The sequence below is a fragment of the Anser anser genome (genome assembly GCF_964211835.1).
Source record: "Anser anser genome assembly, chromosome: 15".
In the NCBI taxonomy this organism is placed as follows: domain Eukaryota; kingdom Metazoa; phylum Chordata; class Aves; order Anseriformes; family Anatidae; genus Anser; species Anser anser.
In genome coordinates this window covers 12,564,974-12,581,717 of record NC_139736.1, presented here as the reverse complement: position 1 = coordinate 12,581,717, position 16,744 = coordinate 12,564,974, and the positions used below count along the sequence as shown (strand labels likewise).

General features: G+C 65.7%; 1 protein-coding gene across 2 annotated transcripts; it reads left to right on the top strand.

Annotated features, from left to right (window-relative positions):
* Window positions 1-3,598: 3,598 nt before the first annotated feature.
* On the top strand, window positions 3,599-16,331 carry FBXL16 (F-box and leucine rich repeat protein 16). 2 transcript variants are annotated; one of them, XM_083799658.1, is made up of 6 exons: window positions 3,599-4,098; window positions 12,152-12,871; window positions 13,501-14,009; window positions 14,100-14,184; window positions 14,806-14,869; window positions 15,060-16,331. In XM_083799658.1, exons 2-6 carry the CDS (start codon window positions 12,167-12,169, stop codon window positions 15,206-15,208), a joined length of 1,512 nt encoding a protein of 503 aa, XP_083655784.1. In that variant the 5' UTR covers window positions 3,599-4,098; window positions 12,152-12,166; the 3' UTR covers window positions 15,209-16,331. The 2 variants fall into 2 exon arrangements, with proteins under 2 accessions (XP_083655784.1, XP_083655785.1); XM_083799659.1 differs by lacking the exon at window positions 3,599-4,098 and having other exon boundaries at window positions 11,996-12,871.
* The last annotated feature ends 413 nt before the right edge of the window (window positions 16,332-16,744 follow it).

The following is a 16,744-nucleotide window of genomic DNA, read 5'->3' as shown; positions in this document are numbered from 1 at the left end:
CGGCAGCGCCTCCCGCCGCCCCCCCGCCTTGTCCCCCCCCTGCCTTGTCCCCCCCCTGCCTTGTCCCCCCGGCCCGGCCTCCAGCGCCGGCAGCCCCGGGCCGGATCCTGCCCCGGCTCCGGCTTGCTGGGGACCGGGGCGCGGTGATTACCGGGGGCTGTGGGGCGGGCAGAAACCCTCCCGGACAGGCAAAAGGGGGCCCTGTAGCAGGGCTGGGGCTGCCGGGGGGGCTGCTCGGAGGGGCTGGGGGCTGACTCCGGGGAGCATGGGGCTCCCCATCCCCATCCCCTTCCCGGCCCCCTGGGGCTGCGTGGGGAGCTGCTGCCGCCGATCCCAGCACGCCTGCAGGAGACATGGCTGTGCCAGGCACCCACAGAGTCCCTAAAAAATAGCTCTGGAGGCCTCGCATCAGCTCCCGGCTGAGCTGGCTCCCGAGCATCCCAGAGCCGTGCCCTGGCCCCCCAGCCCCCAGGGACCCGGTGCCCCAGCCCTGCATGCGGTACCTGTCCTCTCCTGGTGCCCCTAAGCACCTGGGGGCTGTTTGGAGGAGAAATGTGGGGCAGGGTCTCCATGGGGCTCCATGGTAGGGGAGGGTCCCAGCAGCTGGGTGAGGGGCCCTGTAGCAGGATGAGGGGCCCCACAGCCAGGCGAGGGGCCCTGTAGCAGGATAAGTGTCACCGTGGCAGGACAGAGGTCCCCACTGGTGGGAGAAGGTCCCCGCGGCAGGATGAGGGTCCCAGCAGTGGGTGAGGGTCCCTGCAGCGTGATGAGGGTCTCCATGGCCAAGTGAGGGTGAATGTGGGTGGAGGAGGGTCCCCACAGCAGGGCAAGTGTCCCCGCAGCAGGGTGAGTGTCCCCAGAGCAAGATAAAGCATCCTGCAGCAGCAGGACAGTCTCCATGGCCTGGCAAAGGCCCCAGAGACAGGGTGAGGGTCCCCACAGCTGGGTCCTGCCCTCGCCTGCCCTCAAGGCGCACATGGCCTGGAGGGTGTCGAGCCTTGGATGGGTCCGCAGGGGGCTGAGCCCTGGGAGACCCAAGAGGAGCCACACCGGGCTGGCGGCACCGGGCTGTCCCCCCGCCACCGGCAGTCCCCGCCGCCACCGAAGCAGGGCCCGGCGCGGCGGCCCCGGCGCGTGCATCCTCGCGGGCTGCGAATGGAGCTGCCTATTGATTTGCAGCCGGGCTAAAAATAACTCTCAGCCCTGCATCCAGAGCTGTGAAAAATCCCCCATCGCTAGGCGACGGGTTACCGGGAGACAGCCATCGCTAGGCGACGGCGGTTGCTGCGGCGACGGCGCCCTGCGCACTGCGGTCCAGCCTTGGCACCCGTGGTCCCCACGGTGGCCCAGCGATGCCCGGCACCCGGTGCCACCGGCCGGGACCAGGGGTGGCAGGGATGGGAGCCCAGCGAAGGCCAATGGGATGCTGGCAGTTTGCATAAGGATGAGCCGTGGAGGAGGGGTGCCGCCCGGCTCAGCCAGGGGGATGCGTTGCCACCAGCTGTGTGGCACGGCCGTAGGGACGGTCCCCGTGCGCTTGTGAGACGTGGTCTGGTGAGGCTGCGGGGTGAGCCGGGGCAGCTCTACACCCCGGGGACCATTGGACACCCTGGGGAAGTCACAGGGGTGGGCCTGGCGCTGTCCCACCCAGGACAGCGGGACATCCTGGGTGCTGCAGAGCCAGGGGGGCCGGTTCCCCCTTTGGGTCCCATACCGGGGGTCTGCCCCATCTGTGTCCCCTCCACCAGGGAGTGCCCCTGCTCAGGGTCTCCTCCCTTGGCTGTGACTCTTCTGGGCACCAAAATGTCCCCAGGATATGGGGCCACCCCAGCTTGTCCTCCTCAGTTAGTGTGAACGGGGCCGTGCCAGGACACTGCACCTGGCCAAGGGGACAACAGGGGCCACCTGCCAGCGTGGCTGGGAGCGGGCTCACTCCTGTCACCACCCCGGGGTGTCCAGGGCTGCGATGGCCACCAGGGCTGGGTGACAGCCCCCCTGGGAACACCCCTGTGGAGACAGGACATCATCAGAGGAAAGACCCCCCCAGGTCCTCACTGGTGCCACTGGGAAAAAGATGTGTGACCTTGGGACGAGGCCACAGACCCACACGTCCCCTGTCACAGGCCCCTCCAGCACCTTTTCCTGCAGTTGTCACCCACTGGACGGGGGGGGGAGGGGGTGACCAGGGCTGCCCTGTCCCTGTACGAGGGGACACCTGAGTGCCAGCAGCCCCCAGCCCGACCAGCCGCCCCTGCCATCGCCCCGCCGGCTGCTCTCCTCTCTTTGCACGAGGGACAGGGACAGTGGCACACCGTGGGGACACGGCACCTCCAGCCCTGCTGTGGGGTGGGATGAGGGTGTGTGTGAGTGTTGCACGCACCTCTCCTCCCCCCAAACACCCTCCTGCTGCCAGCTCGAAACCCGAAACCCGACCTGCCTTATAAATAATGGAGGCGGCCGGATCCGGGCAGTTACATCAGCCTCCCCAGGGCCTGGCCGGGTGGCAGCCAGCCGAGCCAGTCCCACTGGCTCCTATGGGGCTGTGCGATGGGAAGGGAGAGAGGAAGGGGTTAAACACGGCAACTAACCAGTTCCTTCCAGTTTGGGGAGCACTGGTGCAGCCAGGCCCCACACTGGGGGGTGCTGAGTGGGTGCAGCACTGGGAATGAGTGGGGCATGAGTGGGGCAGTGATGGGGCATCCCCCGGCTGTGGGTCCTGCTGCCAGCAGCAGGACGGGGCCAGACCCCCTGCTCAGCACCCTTCCCTCGATGGGGGCAGCTGGCACAGGCCCTCACAGCACCCTGGGGTGCTGGGTGGTCCCCAGTGCGCCTCGCCGAGGCAGGGGCTGCCAGGCGAGAGGGTTCAGCTCCAGAATCGCTGGTCTGCCAGTGCCCTGGTGGGGAAAGAGAGCAAACGTCCATATGTGCATCTGTCCTTTTGTCCATCCACCCCTGCATCTACCCCTCGATCTAACCCTCCATCTGTCCATCCATCCATCTCTCCCTCCATCCATCTGTCCCTGCAACCAACCCTTCATCTATCCCTCCAACCCTCCAGCTGTCCCTGCATCCATCCTTGCAACCATCCCTCCATCCCTCCATCATTTCCTCCATCCCTCCATCTACCCCCCCATCCCTCCATCCCTGTGTCCACCTGTCCATCCCTCCACCACTTCCTCCAACCGTCTGTCCTGGGGCAAACCACCTATCCCTCCATCTGTCCTTCCATCTGTCCATCCATCTACACCTCCATCTCTCCATCTGTCCCTGCACCCATCCCTCCATCCTTTCCTCCATCCATCCATCTGTCCCTGCATCTCTCCATTCATCTTTCCATCCATACATCCGTGCCTGCATCCATCCCTCCATCCAACCATCCATCCCTCCCTCCCTCCATCCAACCAACCATCCATCCCTCCCTCCATCCATCCATCCCTCCATCCCTCCATCTCCCATCTGTCCTGCGTCCCTCCCTCCCTCCCTCCCTCCATCCCTCCATCCCTCCATCTCTCCTCCCTCCCTCCCTCCCTCCCTCCCTCCTTCCCCCATCCCTCCCCCCTTCCAGCCGTGCCTCCAGCCCCCCCCCGGCCCTGCCCGCGCTCCCCCCCGGGGCCGGCTCCTGCACCCTCACCTGGGCTCTCCCCTCCGGTGCCGCGGGGGCCGGGCTGCGACGGTGCCGTTACCGCTACCGGCGGCTCCGGGGCTCTTTAACGGGCGGCGGTGGCGGCCCGGGAGGGTGCGGGTGCGGGTGCGGGCGTGCAGCCGCGCGTGTGCGTGTGCGCGGCGTGTGCGAGCCGCTCGCAGCCTCCAGCCCGGGCTGCCCGGCACCGATCCGGATCCGGCCCTTCCTTTCTCCCCTCCCCGCCGTTCTTTTTGTCGCCTTGAGGCCCGGCGGCCCCGCGGCCGAGCGGTGAGGCTGGGCAGGCACCGAGCCCCCATCTTCCTCCTCCTCCTCCTCCTCCTCCTCCTCCTCCCCCACCTCCTCCTCTTCCTCCTCCTCCTCCTCTCCTTCTTCCCCGCTTCTCCTCCCGATGTCTCCCCGCACATGAAAGGAGCGGCTGTCGGCGCACGGCATGGCATGAGCTAGGCGAGCTGGAGGTAAGCAGCCCCCCCTTTTCTCGTCGTCGTGTCCCCCCCCCCCCCCCCCCGCCGCCGCCGCCGCTCGGCTCCCTTCGCTCTCGGGCAACCATTGCGACACAAAGCCCGCACCGCCACCGCCACCCGGCCCCGCCGGGCGGGGAGGGGGCTGGGGCCGCAGCCCCCGGTGCAGGATCCCGCAGCCCCGTTATATAACGGCGGCGGAGCGGGCCCCGCGCTCCCGGCTCGGCGTTGGGGGGGGGGGGGGGGGGAAGCGGAGAGAAACGGGGCGGGGGGGGCACCGGAGCGTGGGGTCCCCGAGGGTTGGGGGCAGCACGGCAGCGGGGAGGCTGTTTTGGGATGGGGGCTCGGGGATGAGCGCGGTTGTTGGTGTGGGGACGGGGGCAGCCCGAGGTGGGGGTGCTGCCCCCCCCCCCCCCCCCGCGGTCCCTGAAGCACCCTCAGGCTCCTCACCCACCCCGGTGGCATCGTGGGGCAAAACAGCCCCATCACCCCGTTACCCGAAAATCCCAACACCCCTTCACCCTGGCACCCCAGCATCCAAGCACCCCCACACCATGAGACACCAGTAGCCTGTCACCCTAAAGCCCCAACAGCCTGTCACCCCATCACCCTGGCACCCAAGTGCCCAGGCACCCTGTCACCCCAACATCCTGCCATGCCAACATCCCAGCACCCTGACAACCCAGCACCCTGGTACCCCGGCAAACCCCAACCCTAAAACCCCAGCACCCTGACACCCTGGCACCCTATCACCCTGGCACCCTTGCGCTCTGGCTCCCCAGCATCCCAGCACCGAGACACTAGGGGATCCCAGCACCCTGCTATCCCACCACCCTGAAGTCCCAAAACCCCATCACCCTGGAGCTCCATCCCTGGCACCCAAGCACCCTGGCACCCCAACATCCTAGCACTCAAATTACCTGACACCATAGCACCCCATCACGCTGGTACCCTGTCACCCTAAAACCCCAACACCCTGGTACCCTGACACCCTATCACCTTGGTGCCCTGACACCAGGCACCCTGACACCCCGTTACCCCGTAACCCCGACACCCCAGCACTCCGACACCATGGCACCCCAGCATCCTGGCACCCCGGCACCCCAACACCCCAGTGGGGTTATCCTCTGCTGTGGGGTGACAGAAGCCATGGGGACTGGGGGCAGCCCCCTCCCGTCACCGTCACTCCCAGGGTCCAGGGGCACACAGGGACAGGCCCCGGACAGGGATGGAGCCCACGGGGCTGATGCTGGCAGCAGGGCCCCAGCTCGGTGTGGGGCACCCTATAGCGGCTCAGGAAGTCGAGGACAGACCCAGTGGTGGGGCAGGCTGGGCCAGGCGACAGGGGAAACTGAGGCACGGGTTTGCAAGCTGTGGCTGGATCCAGGCAGTCCTTATGGCCCCAGAGGTGGGGGAGCCCGGGAGTGTTGTGGGGGATCGCTTGGCCCCACCGTGCCCCAGTGCCAGGTCTGGTGGCACTGGCGGGAGGTGGCAGCGTCCGGGTGACAGAGGCTGGTGGTAGCGTCCCTGTGGTGGGGACACTTTGGCAGTGGTCCCGGGCTGGGGGCCGAGGCGCGGGGCTCTGGGTGCCTCCGTGGTGGCCGGGGGTGGGGGCTCGGTGGGCGCAGAGCGGGAGCTGTGTGGTTCTGGCATTTCCCCTCCTCTGGAAGCTCGGAGCTGATTTCACTCCGGCTACCAGGAAGAGGGAGGGAGGTGGCTTTGGAGTGGGGAGGACTCACTTCAGCATCCATTTTTAATGAGATAGATATCTATTTTTCCCCGAGTTGGCTTCCCCCACATCGATCCCTCTCCCATCCTCCGGGTCTGTTTTCCTCTCCGTGGCGGCAGGGATGCGGCGGTGGAGCCTCCCAGTGCTGGGAACCTCCTGGCCCCCTAAATCCTGCTCCTGGGGTGCAGGGCCCTTGCTCGGGCTGGGTGGCATGTGTGGGGAAGCAGGTGGGGGGAGAGGGTCCCCTGTCCCCTCCAGCGGGGTCACCTGCGTCTTGCCCATCCCGTGGGGACATGGCCATGGTCCAGCCTGAAAGAAGGGAGGCCGGGGTCTCCCTCAGGAACCTGCTGGTTTTGGGGGCTGGAGGCTGTGTTCATGCTGTGCTGGGAGCAGGCTGGGGCCCCTTTGGCAGCATCCCACCCCCGCCAAACCTCTGCCCACCTGGCACAGGGATGGCCACGCTCACCCAGGCGCTCCAGGGACAGGAGAGCTTTTGGGGAAGGGGCAGGCGGGCAGAAGGCGTTCCTTGGGGTTTCTCCCTGCTGGAGGTGTGACCGTGCCCAGCTCTGGCTCCTGGATGAGCAGGAGGCTGTGGGGCGGCCCCACAAGCAGGCTCAGGGCATCACACTGACCCACAGAGCCCCAATAGTCCCCATTGCATGGGGTCAGCGTTGGTGGGGAAATTGAGGCAGGTGGTTAGAGGGCACGGAGCACCAGGGTGGCACCGCCTCCCGTCACAGGGCCGTGGCCTCGGTCACAGGACAGTACCCAACAGCTTTTTGAGCCTATGGCAGCACTGAGCAGCCACACAGCACCCCGCAGCAAGAAGTCCCGTGGCTGAACACCACAGGACCCCCCCGCCCATGCTGCACATCCTCATGGGCACTGGGTCTGGGGCAGGGCTCAGGCCGTGCTGGTGGCCTCTCTGAGCTGGTGCTGCCACACCGATGGCATGGCAAGGCGCTGGGTTTGGTGGTGGTGGCCCCTGTCCCAGAGGTACCCAGGGAAGACACTGGTGTCCCAGGGACTGGGACTCAGGGACAGCCACAAGCCAGGCGCAGCCTCCTGGCTCCTCTCTCCTCGATGACCAGAGACGGGCCTTGCCCTATTTCTCACCTGTTCCCAGGGCCAAAAGGGGCAACAAGTAGGGCTGCAGCATGCCGGGCATGTTGTGGCTGTGGCACAAGAGGAGCTGCTCCCCCTTCACTGTGCCGTGGTCAGCGGGGAGCAGGGAAAAGCTTGGCTGAGGGACAGGGAAGCGTGAGTATCCTCCCTGTGGCAGTGAGGTCCTGTAACTCGAGGGGGGGCTGGAGGAGGTGGGCCCAGGTCAGCCACAGTCATGGTCCAACTCTGCCCTGGTCTGTGTGTAGGTGTTTGCTCGCGACCATCCCATGTTCTCCTTGTGTGGGTGATTCCTCCCCCATGTCCCTGTGGGACATGGAGCTGCCTGGGATAGGGAGGAGGACAGGGCTTGACGTATTTGGGAGCTTTGGGCCTCAGCAGTGGCACATCACTGGAGAATTGCATGCTCCAGGCCACGCTCAGCTCTCCAGCTTGACCAGGCACATCCACATTCCCGGGGCTAAATCATTGTGTGGAGCAGCCATGGCTGGGGCCAGCACCGGTCCGCACCCCCCGGGGCACCAAAGGGATGAACCCTCCACAAGTAGACAACAGAACAGCCAGAGGGGCCCCCACTGCCTGCTGCTGGGAAGTTTTGCCTTCTGTTGTTTCTCCAGGGCCTCCTGAGCCTCTTTGCCTGCTGCAAGGTGGGATGAGCTCCGTGGTGTTGTTGGGAGCTGGTAGGGGAGCTCCTGGCCTCTCAGGGAGCTCTCAGGGTAATCTTAGGAAGGAGTTTCCCAGCTCCCATCACACAATCAGCAGGTCCCTGGGCCAAGCAGAGTGGAGGGAAGCGGAGGCTCTTCCCCACTGTGAACTCCTGGCTTGTGCAGTGGGGGAATGCATGGTGCTGAGTTTGGAGCCGTGCTCTGAGCCTCTCTCCCAGCTGATGTGTGTGAGTCCAGGCCTGGGAGGGCTGATCCACGTGTGCACACACACACGCACGTGTACAGGCAGCCTCTCTCCATCTATGCACCCCTGCTGTCCCTCCATTCCTAGGGGAGCAGGGGCTCCTCCAGGGCCTTCTGCGGCTGCTCTGCATTGCCAGGGTGCTCCGAGTGCTCCGCGGGGACGGACATACACCCCTGTGACTGCACACAGCACAGGCAATGGTCTGACCTGATGCAGTCAGAGCAGGAAACAGCTTGCACACTGCCGAGCACTGCTGGGCAGGGAGATCTTTGTAGTGGGATGTCTTTATTACTACCATGTGCTCTGGTCGACAGGTTCAGCCCCCAGAGCAAGAGCCTGCCTGGCACTGCTGCTGGCTGGGGCTGTAGCGTACAGCTGACAGTCCCGGGGAGCTGTTACCCTCGGGACTGCCGGACAAAAGCTTTGGCTGTGTGCTCTGCCACAGCACTCTGTCTTGGGTGTGTTTTCTCCGCCTGTAGAGCAACTTGATTTGCTGCATTAGTAAAAATAGATGGGCTAATGAATTCAGCTGATGCAACCCTGCGCGCGTGTGTGTGTGCGTGTGTGCATGCGCTTATCTGTTTGTGTGTGTGCATGTATATGTGCGTCTGAATGTCAAGGCTCATGCAAGGTGCATCTACCAGACCCTGGGGCTCCGATGGGCTGTGTGTGTGTGTGTGTGTGTGTCCATGCATGTCTGTTTGTGCATGTGTGTGTGTGTGCAGGAAGCCGTGAGCGATGGCTGCTCGCTGCTGAGCAGCTCTCTGTCACTGAAGCAGCGCCTCTACAAATAATAATTTTGCATCAGCCTTGGATTCCAGCAGGGCAATAACGGGGCTTCAGGGGAGGCTGGCAGGGCAGCGAGGGGGGGGCTCGCGGGAGGTGGTGAAGAGATCGGGACCTCGCGGGGGCTATTTGGGGGGGGGGGGGGGCTGAAGGGGCCTGCTGCCGGGGGCGGGGGGGGGGGGGGGGGCGGGAGCTGTCCGTGGTGCTGAACGGCCCCAGGAGCTGTCCGTGGTGCTGAACTAGACGGGAGCCGTGAGCGGAGTCTGACCGCTGTCCGTGGTGCTGAACGGGGCCGCGGTGCTGAACGAGCCCCCCCGGGCTCTGTCCGTGGTGCTGAGCCCCCTGTCTGTCCGTGGTGCTGAACGGCCCGGGACCGCTGAACGGGGCCTGGCTGCCATCCGTGGTGTTGAACGGCCCGGCCCGGCCCCGTTCCCCAGGGACCCCAAACCTAGCCAGCCCGGGGTCAGCCGGAGACAACCCCGTAGCCTCCGAGCCCAAAGATCCAGAGTCCACCGTGGCCCTTCCTGCGGGACAGCAGTGCCATCCAGTGAGTCTCTGCCACAGCCTGCAGCGTCCCAATGAGCACCCGCACCAGGGTGGCACTAACAGGGTGACTGATCATACTGCCCCTCTCTCGAGGCCCTAATCCCTCCTCACTGCCACATGGAGACAGTAAACTCTCCAACGGCTTGGGCAAACCCTGGTTGCTTTTATTCTATCCATCCCAGCTTCCTCATCACCCATGTAATGTTTGTAGTGACAGGCTCTTAGACCCTCTTCTTTCTTCTCTCTTCCTGCGTCAAATCCGCCCCCCACCACTGCATCATCGCTCATTGTGGATGAGAAAACCCTCATGAATGAAGTGATTTCTCTGGCAATGACATTTCCTGTGAAATGTGCACCCTGGAATGAATTCGGGGGACTAAAAGACTTTGCCCTTTGCTTTTGTCATGTTTCCTCCCACTGTGGATTGGGAGCTGGTATTGCACTGCTGGTAGACACCACCCCCATGAGGTCTGTGAGAGCAGAGGGGGGTTGCTGTGAGGGGCTCTGAGGCTGGGTCCTTCCTGCGAGAGCCCACAGTAAGGGTGGTTGTACCAGGTATTGAAATCTCCTGAGAGAGGAGGAAAGGCCAGATCTATGCTCTTCTGCTTTGGGGTGGCCAAAAAGCATTTGGAGATGTCTGCAGAGCTTTTGGAACATCAGAAGGCACAAAGGAGTCAAACCATGGCTTGAGAGTGAAGGGCTCTGTATTGACTTCTCCAAGTCTGTCCCAGTGGGTTAGGGGCCTGGGGCAGGGCAGGGTGTTCTCTGTGTGTCCCTGCACATGGAAGCTCTGATCTCTGCAGGATGGGATGCTTGCACTTTGTACAGTGAAGCAACACGGCCTCTCCCCTGGGCCAGAGGAGCCTGGGGGGCTGCTGCATCGCTGACCACAGCCAGGGGCTTCCCTGCAGCTGAGGGGTGGGGAAGATCCCAGCGCTGCCCCATGGTGCCAGAGACAGAGGAGAGCGGTGATCAGACCAACACACCTCCCCCGTCTGTGCTCCCTGCCCATCTCCTCCAGGATGGTGTCCTCGCCAGGCATGGCCCTGCTCCTTTCAGGGTGGTAGGAGCCCCCAGATCCTTGGCTACCCCCTTCCCTGGAGAGATGTGGCCACGTACAGAGCCTGGCTGGACGCAGCCATCTCCCTGCCTGCCCAGCCTCCCACTGACCATGCCTGGAGCCAGCCTGTGCCCAGAGGGCCTACATCGCTGGCCGTGTTTCTATATGAAGTGACTTCCCGGCTCATTCATGGTTTGCGATATCTTTGAGCCAGACAGGCAGCCTCGGTGCCGGGGGCAGGGGGACCTGGCTCAGCTTTCCAAAGCAGGACTGTGAACGCCACTGATTCCGGCCCCTGGAGCCCTGCCCTGGGGACAAACCTTGGTCTGAGCTGGTTGTAACTGTTGCCAACACCTCTTTCTGGCTGAATTTCAGTCTGAGGGTTGTCAGCATCTGTCTCCTGCCGTGACTGTCCCCTGCGGGAGCCCCTGCCCCTGGCTTGCTCTCCCACGTCTGGAGGCCCCGGGCTGCCCCTCTCCCACCACCTGGCCTCTCCCCGGAGGCAGCCGGCATGGCGAATTGCTCTCGCTGTGGGCTCTGTGCCGGAGCGACAGCCTTTCTGTGCCACGTGGTAATTATCTGTTTTGATTTGTGTTGTAGCGCTGTGTTAGACACCCTGGTGCATGTTCTGTTTGCTTCCCTAATTGCTGCCAAGCTCGAAGCCACTGGTTTTAAGTTTCTTTCCTTTTTCCCCTCCTCTTCTCCTGCTTTCAAGCAAATTTAGCACATGTCCAAGCATCAGAGCCCCAAACCCTCCGTAGGGCAGAGTAAGTGGAGGCAGCGGAGGCTGCATCCGAGAGGGGAGCGGCGCCAGGCTGTCTGCACAGGGCCGGCTCCGTCCCCGGAGGACAGGCTCTGGCGGTGCCTATGCCACCGCTGCTGCGCCGGCCTGCATGTGGATACGGGCTGCTCGCGCCTTCAGCGCTCACTGCCACTGCTGTCCTGCTTCCCCTCCACACAGTCAGCGGCTCAGCGGGGCAAACAGGCAGAAAACTGCCCCTTAAATTGTGGGGCAAAGCCTGGAGCTCAGCCTTGCCATCCTGCTGGGGAGTCTCCAGGAGGTGCTGCACCCCCTAACCATGCCGCTTGCAGTTGCCCATGTTGCGGGGCTCGTTCTGGGGGGCTGCTCCCCTCCACCTGGTCCAGCAGGGCACGGAGATGCTGTGAGGCTCAAGGTGATGGGCTGGGGCAGCAGGGGAGGTTGCCATCTGTGCCCTGGGGCTGTCAGGATGCAGCACAGAGGCTGGCTCAGCTGGACACTGTCCCCAGGGTGGGACGGCCCTAGGCCATCAGCACCATGCTCACCGGCCGGGACGCTGCTCACTCGGTGCCATCGGTCACCAGCCAGACAAGGGCTTTTACGCTTTGGTTCCTGGGGGCAAAAATGTCCCTTCCCTGGGCTCCAGCTCCTCCTGGTCTGCCAGGGCTTAGCCCACTCCAGCCTCAGCCCAGGCTGGGCCCTGCAGGGGGAACAGGACCCAGTCCTTTGGCAGGGATTGGCCCCGGTGAGCGTGGTGCGCAGGGTGCCAGCACAACAGGCATGGCACCGGTGGGACCCCACGCCAGGCACCGGCCGGGGCGGGGAGGGAGGCTGAGCCCCCATCAATTATTCACCTCCGTGTTTATAGAGGGAAATGTGTTTAATAATGCATGGCGGGGTGTGGCAGGGCCGTTTGAAAGCCTGCCTCGCTGCTGCTGAAATATTTATCGGCCTGTTTGCTGCGGTGCCACCGTGAGACGCGGCGCCTGGCCGGCACGGGCTTGCCAGCACAGCATGCGCAGGCTCTACCACTGCCCCAGCCCCATCCCGGCCCCATCCCGGCCCCGGCCATGCCTTCCATGCTTCCCGGGGAGCCCAGTGCTCGCCAGCGACTACTCATAACCCCCCTGTGTTGCAGAGAGACCCGTGGAAGATGTCGAACCCGAGAAACGGCGACACCAAGCCCCCATGTTTGCCCCGCAATGGACTGGTGAAGATCCCCACGCAGCCCAACGGCCTCGGCTCCGCCAGCATCACCAAAGGCACCCCCGCCGTGAAAAACCGCCTGTGCCAGCCTTCCTCCGTGCCTGCCATCCTCAGCCCGGCCTTAGCCCCCCGCAGCGACCTGCCCATCCCCAGCCTGGCCTCACCGCTCTCCCTGGCCGCTCTGGCCGGCGTCTCGTCCCCTCCCAGCGCCTCCCTGGTGGGACTGAACTCGAGCGAGGCCACCCCGGGGGCGGAGCACCCCTCGCCGGAGCGGCTGCCTGGCTCGCCCTCGGAGAGGCAGCTGGCGGTGGACGAGAAGATCCTCAACCGCCTCTTCTGGTACTTTTCGGCGTGCGAGAAGTGCGTGCTGGCACAGGTGTGCAAGGCGTGGCGGCGGGTGCTCTACCAGCCCAAGTTCTGGGTGGGCCTGACGCCCGTCCTGCACACCAAAGAGCTCTACAACGTCCTGCCCGGGGGCGAGAAGGAGTTCGTCAGCCTGCAGGGCTTCGCAGTGCGGGGCTTCGACGGCTTCTGCCTCGTGGGCGTCTCCGACCTGGACATTTGTGAGTTCATTGACAACTACCCCCTGTCCAAGAAGGGGGTCAAGTCCATGAGCCTTAAGAGGTCGACCATCACAGATGCAGGGCTGGAGGTAGGTGGCCTCGGCACCAGTGAGGTGCCCGGGGACGGGGGTGGGTAAGATGCCTGGCCAGTGGCATCGCGGATCGCCCCAATGGGATGTCCCCATGGATGTCCCCAGTGCTCAGCCCTGCAGACCGCTTGCACCCAAAGGGGGGGCAAGGTTTTGGGGGTACAAGGCTTGGTTCCCCTCCATGTGGCAATGCCCCCAGGCAACGTGGAGCCCAGTGACACAACGGGCCCAACCTTCCTGCCACCACGGTGGCACCTGGGAACACACCTGCTACAGCCTGCACCACCGAGAGCTCTCTTTGGCCCCACCGGGGGTGCAGACCACCCATGGGTACACCCAGCTATATGGTGCCAGCACCCACCTCGTCCAGCAGGCAGGTGGCATCACCATGCTGCCGGTTCCTGGACCCCTGCCCATGGTCTGGGCACTGGGTGGGTGCAGGACTGCTCTCCCAAGATATTTGGGGGGAGGTGTTCACCCCCGCCACCCACAGGTGCTCCTACAGCCTTTACCCATCCCTGCTGTGAAGGCCGATGGTGCGGCCGGGGCTGGGGCAGGGGGAAGAGCCGGGGGGCTCCGGGCTGAGCTGGGGGAGATGCGGGGTGCCCTGACCGCCCGCCCCTCACCAGGTGATGCTGGAGCAGATGCAGGGCGTGGTGCGGCTGGAGCTCTCGGGCTGCAACGACTTCACGGAGGCCGGGCTGTGGTCGAGCCTCAACGCCCGCATCACGGCGCTGAGCGTCAGCGACTGCATCAACGTGGCCGACGACGCCATCGCCGCCATCTCGCAGCTCCTGCCCAACCTCGCCGAGCTCAACCTGCAGGCCTACCACGTGACGGACACGGCGCTCGCCTACTTCACCGCCAAGCAGGGCTACACCACCCACACCCTGCGCCTCAACTCCTGCTGGGAGATCACCAACCACGGCGTGGTCAACATGGTGCACAGCCTGCCCAACCTGAGCGTCCTCAGCCTCTCGGGCTGCTCCAAGGTGACGGACGACGGCGTGGAGCTGGTGGCCGAGAACCTGCGCAAGCTGCGCAGCCTCGACCTGTCCTGGTGCCCTCGCATCACCGACATGGCCCTGGAGTACATCGCCTGCGACCTGCACAAGCTGGAGGAGCTGGTGCTTGACAGGTACGGGGCTGTGCCTGGTGGCCGTGGTCTGGGGACGTGTCACCTCCTTGTCCCGTGTCCCCGTCACCTCCTTGTCCCGTGTCCCCACAGGTGTGTGCGGATCACCGACACCGGGCTCAGCTACCTGTCCACCATGTCGTCCCTGCGGAGCCTCTACCTGCGCTGGTGCTGCCAGGTACGGGAGGACGGGGCTGGGCTGCCCGCCCTGGGAGCCCGCGGCCGTGCCCGGTGCAGGGGACAGGAGGGAGGTGGCACTGGCTTTGGGTTGGGGCGGGAGCTCAGGGTGGGCGTCCTGGGGCTGCTGGAGAGCCCTGGGCAGGAAGGGTGACGTGGGGCTGGGAACACGGGGAGGGGTGGGGGGCACCTGTGGGCTGAGCGGGACTCAGCTCCATCACCCTGCCTCAGCACCCAGTCCCACCAGTGTCCCAGCACCATGTCCCACCAGTGTCCCAGCAGTGTTCCATCACCCCATCCCATCACCCTGACCCACCACGATGCCCCACTGCCCTGTGCCATCACCCCATCCCACCACCCAACCCACTACCCTATTCTATCACCCCATCCCACCACCTATTCCACTACCCCATCCCACCACCCTATCCCATCACCCTGTCCCACCACCCTGACCCATTACCCTTCTCCTCCACCCCATCCCACCACCCTATCCCATCACCCTGTCCCACCATCCCATCCCACCGCCCCACCCCGGCTCAGCCCGGGGTGCCGTGGATGCTGTACCCCATTTCCGGCACCTCTGCCTGCCCCCATCCCGGTCCCACTCCCGTTTCTTTTCCAGGTGCAGGATTTTGGCCTGAAGCACCTCCTGGGCATGGGCAGCCTGCGCCTCCTGTCCCTCGCCGGTGAGACCCGAGCACGAGGCTGGGGAGGCCGGGGAGGGGGAGGAGAGGCCGGGCACGGGGACAACGCCAGCCCTTGGGGACACCCAGCACCCCCCTTCCCAGCACCGCGGGGGCTCCTGCAGCCCAGGGACGCCCCCAAACCCCCCTGGCACCCGCACGGGGCCGTGACGGTGGCACTGTCCCCTTGCAGGCTGCCCCTTGCTGACCACCACGGGCCTGTCGGGGCTGGTGCAGCTGCAGGAGCTGGAGGAGCTGGAGCTCACCAACTGCCCCGGAGCCACCCCCGAGCTCTTCAAGTACTTCTCCCAGCACCTGCCCTGCTGCATGGTCATCGAGTAGCGCCCGCCCGCCGGGGACCGGCCCCCCCCAGACCCAGCCGCGCCGCCGGCCGACGTCACCCGACCGATTTCTTGCTGCCTGCGGGATTTGGGGAGGGGGACACGCAAGAGACGCTGCCGACTCGACCGACCCACGTGTAAAGACCCCCACCCCCCACCCCCTTTCGACGCCCCGGATGCCAGCATCCCCCCCCCCAACACCACCGCAGCTGACGAGGGGCCCGGGCCCGGCGAGAGGAGAAGGAAGCTTCTTTTTTGGCACCCATGGGTGGTGCTTGGACGGACGGGTGCCCGGGACCCCCGCACGGAGCCACAGGCACCCCCGGATCCGAGAGACGAGCCAACCCCCCTGTGCTGTGCGCCCCCCCCCTTCCTGCCCCTGGACCCCCCAGCCCTGCCCGTCCATAGGATGCTTTCCTCCGCCCTCGCATGCTCGCTTGCTTCAGTCTCGTGGCACGGCGGGGGGGGACAGTGACAAGTGGCACCCGCCACCCTGCCGCCCCCCAGCCCCCCCCCCCCCCATACGGCTCTGCCAGCCAGGCCGTGGCCCTGTTCACCCCCCCCACGTCCCCAGGCCGCTTCACCCCAATTTCCGCCGGGGTCGGTGGGGTGATGCCCCCCCGCTGTCGGGGCCGTCACCCCGTTACTGCCTGGGGAGAGCCGGGGGGGGGCAAGGGGCCACCGCCGTTGTGCGCGCGCCCATGGGACGTGGCACTCGGTGCCCAGCGCTGTGACCCGTCCGGCTGGGACGGGCACGTCCTGGGGGGGGTCCCCGGGGGGGGGCTTGGGGACCGTCCCCTTGCCCTGCTGCGGCTCCTGGGTGGTGTGGGGACAGCGGTGCCGCCACGCCAAGGCAGGGGACGTCACCTCGGGACACGCCGCCGCTTCTTCCAGACCTAAAGCCATCGCCCGGGTGCCACCGAGAGCGCCCCGCTGCAGGGCACCGCCAGCACCCCGGGGTGCCCCAGGTGCTGCGGGGGGGCCGGGGGGCGCAGGGCTGAGCCGGGCACGGGCCACGGGCACGGACACGGGCACGGACACGGACACGGACACGGACACGGACACGGACACGCTTTCGGGTTGTTTTGCCTTTGTAACGGCCGGGAAGGAACTGCTGCACCACCCGCCGCCTCCGCTCGCTCCTTTGTCCGAACCGCCCGTTTCTGGCCCCAAAACAGCCCGAGGTTCAGGCCCTGAAATGGGCCCGGGGTGCGCTGCTGGCGCTGCTGGGGCTGCCCCCCAAAAGCACCGGCACATCACGGAGGGACAAGGGCGCATCAGGGCACCCCGGGGAGTCGGGGCGGGGGGGACCCCTGCCCGCAGGACGGGGGTGCTGGGCGCAGCCCCCCGGGAGGAAGCCGGAGGTGGGGGGGGGGGGCAAGGGCAAGGTGGGAGCCGGGGGGGCTCGGGGTGCCCCGGGCTGGGGGAGGGGGTGAGGAGAGCAGCCCCATGTCAGCATGGAGGGGGGGCATCTCCGTACACCCCAGCGCACCCCCACGCCCCCCCGACACCCCCAGGGCACCCCCATATCCCCCAT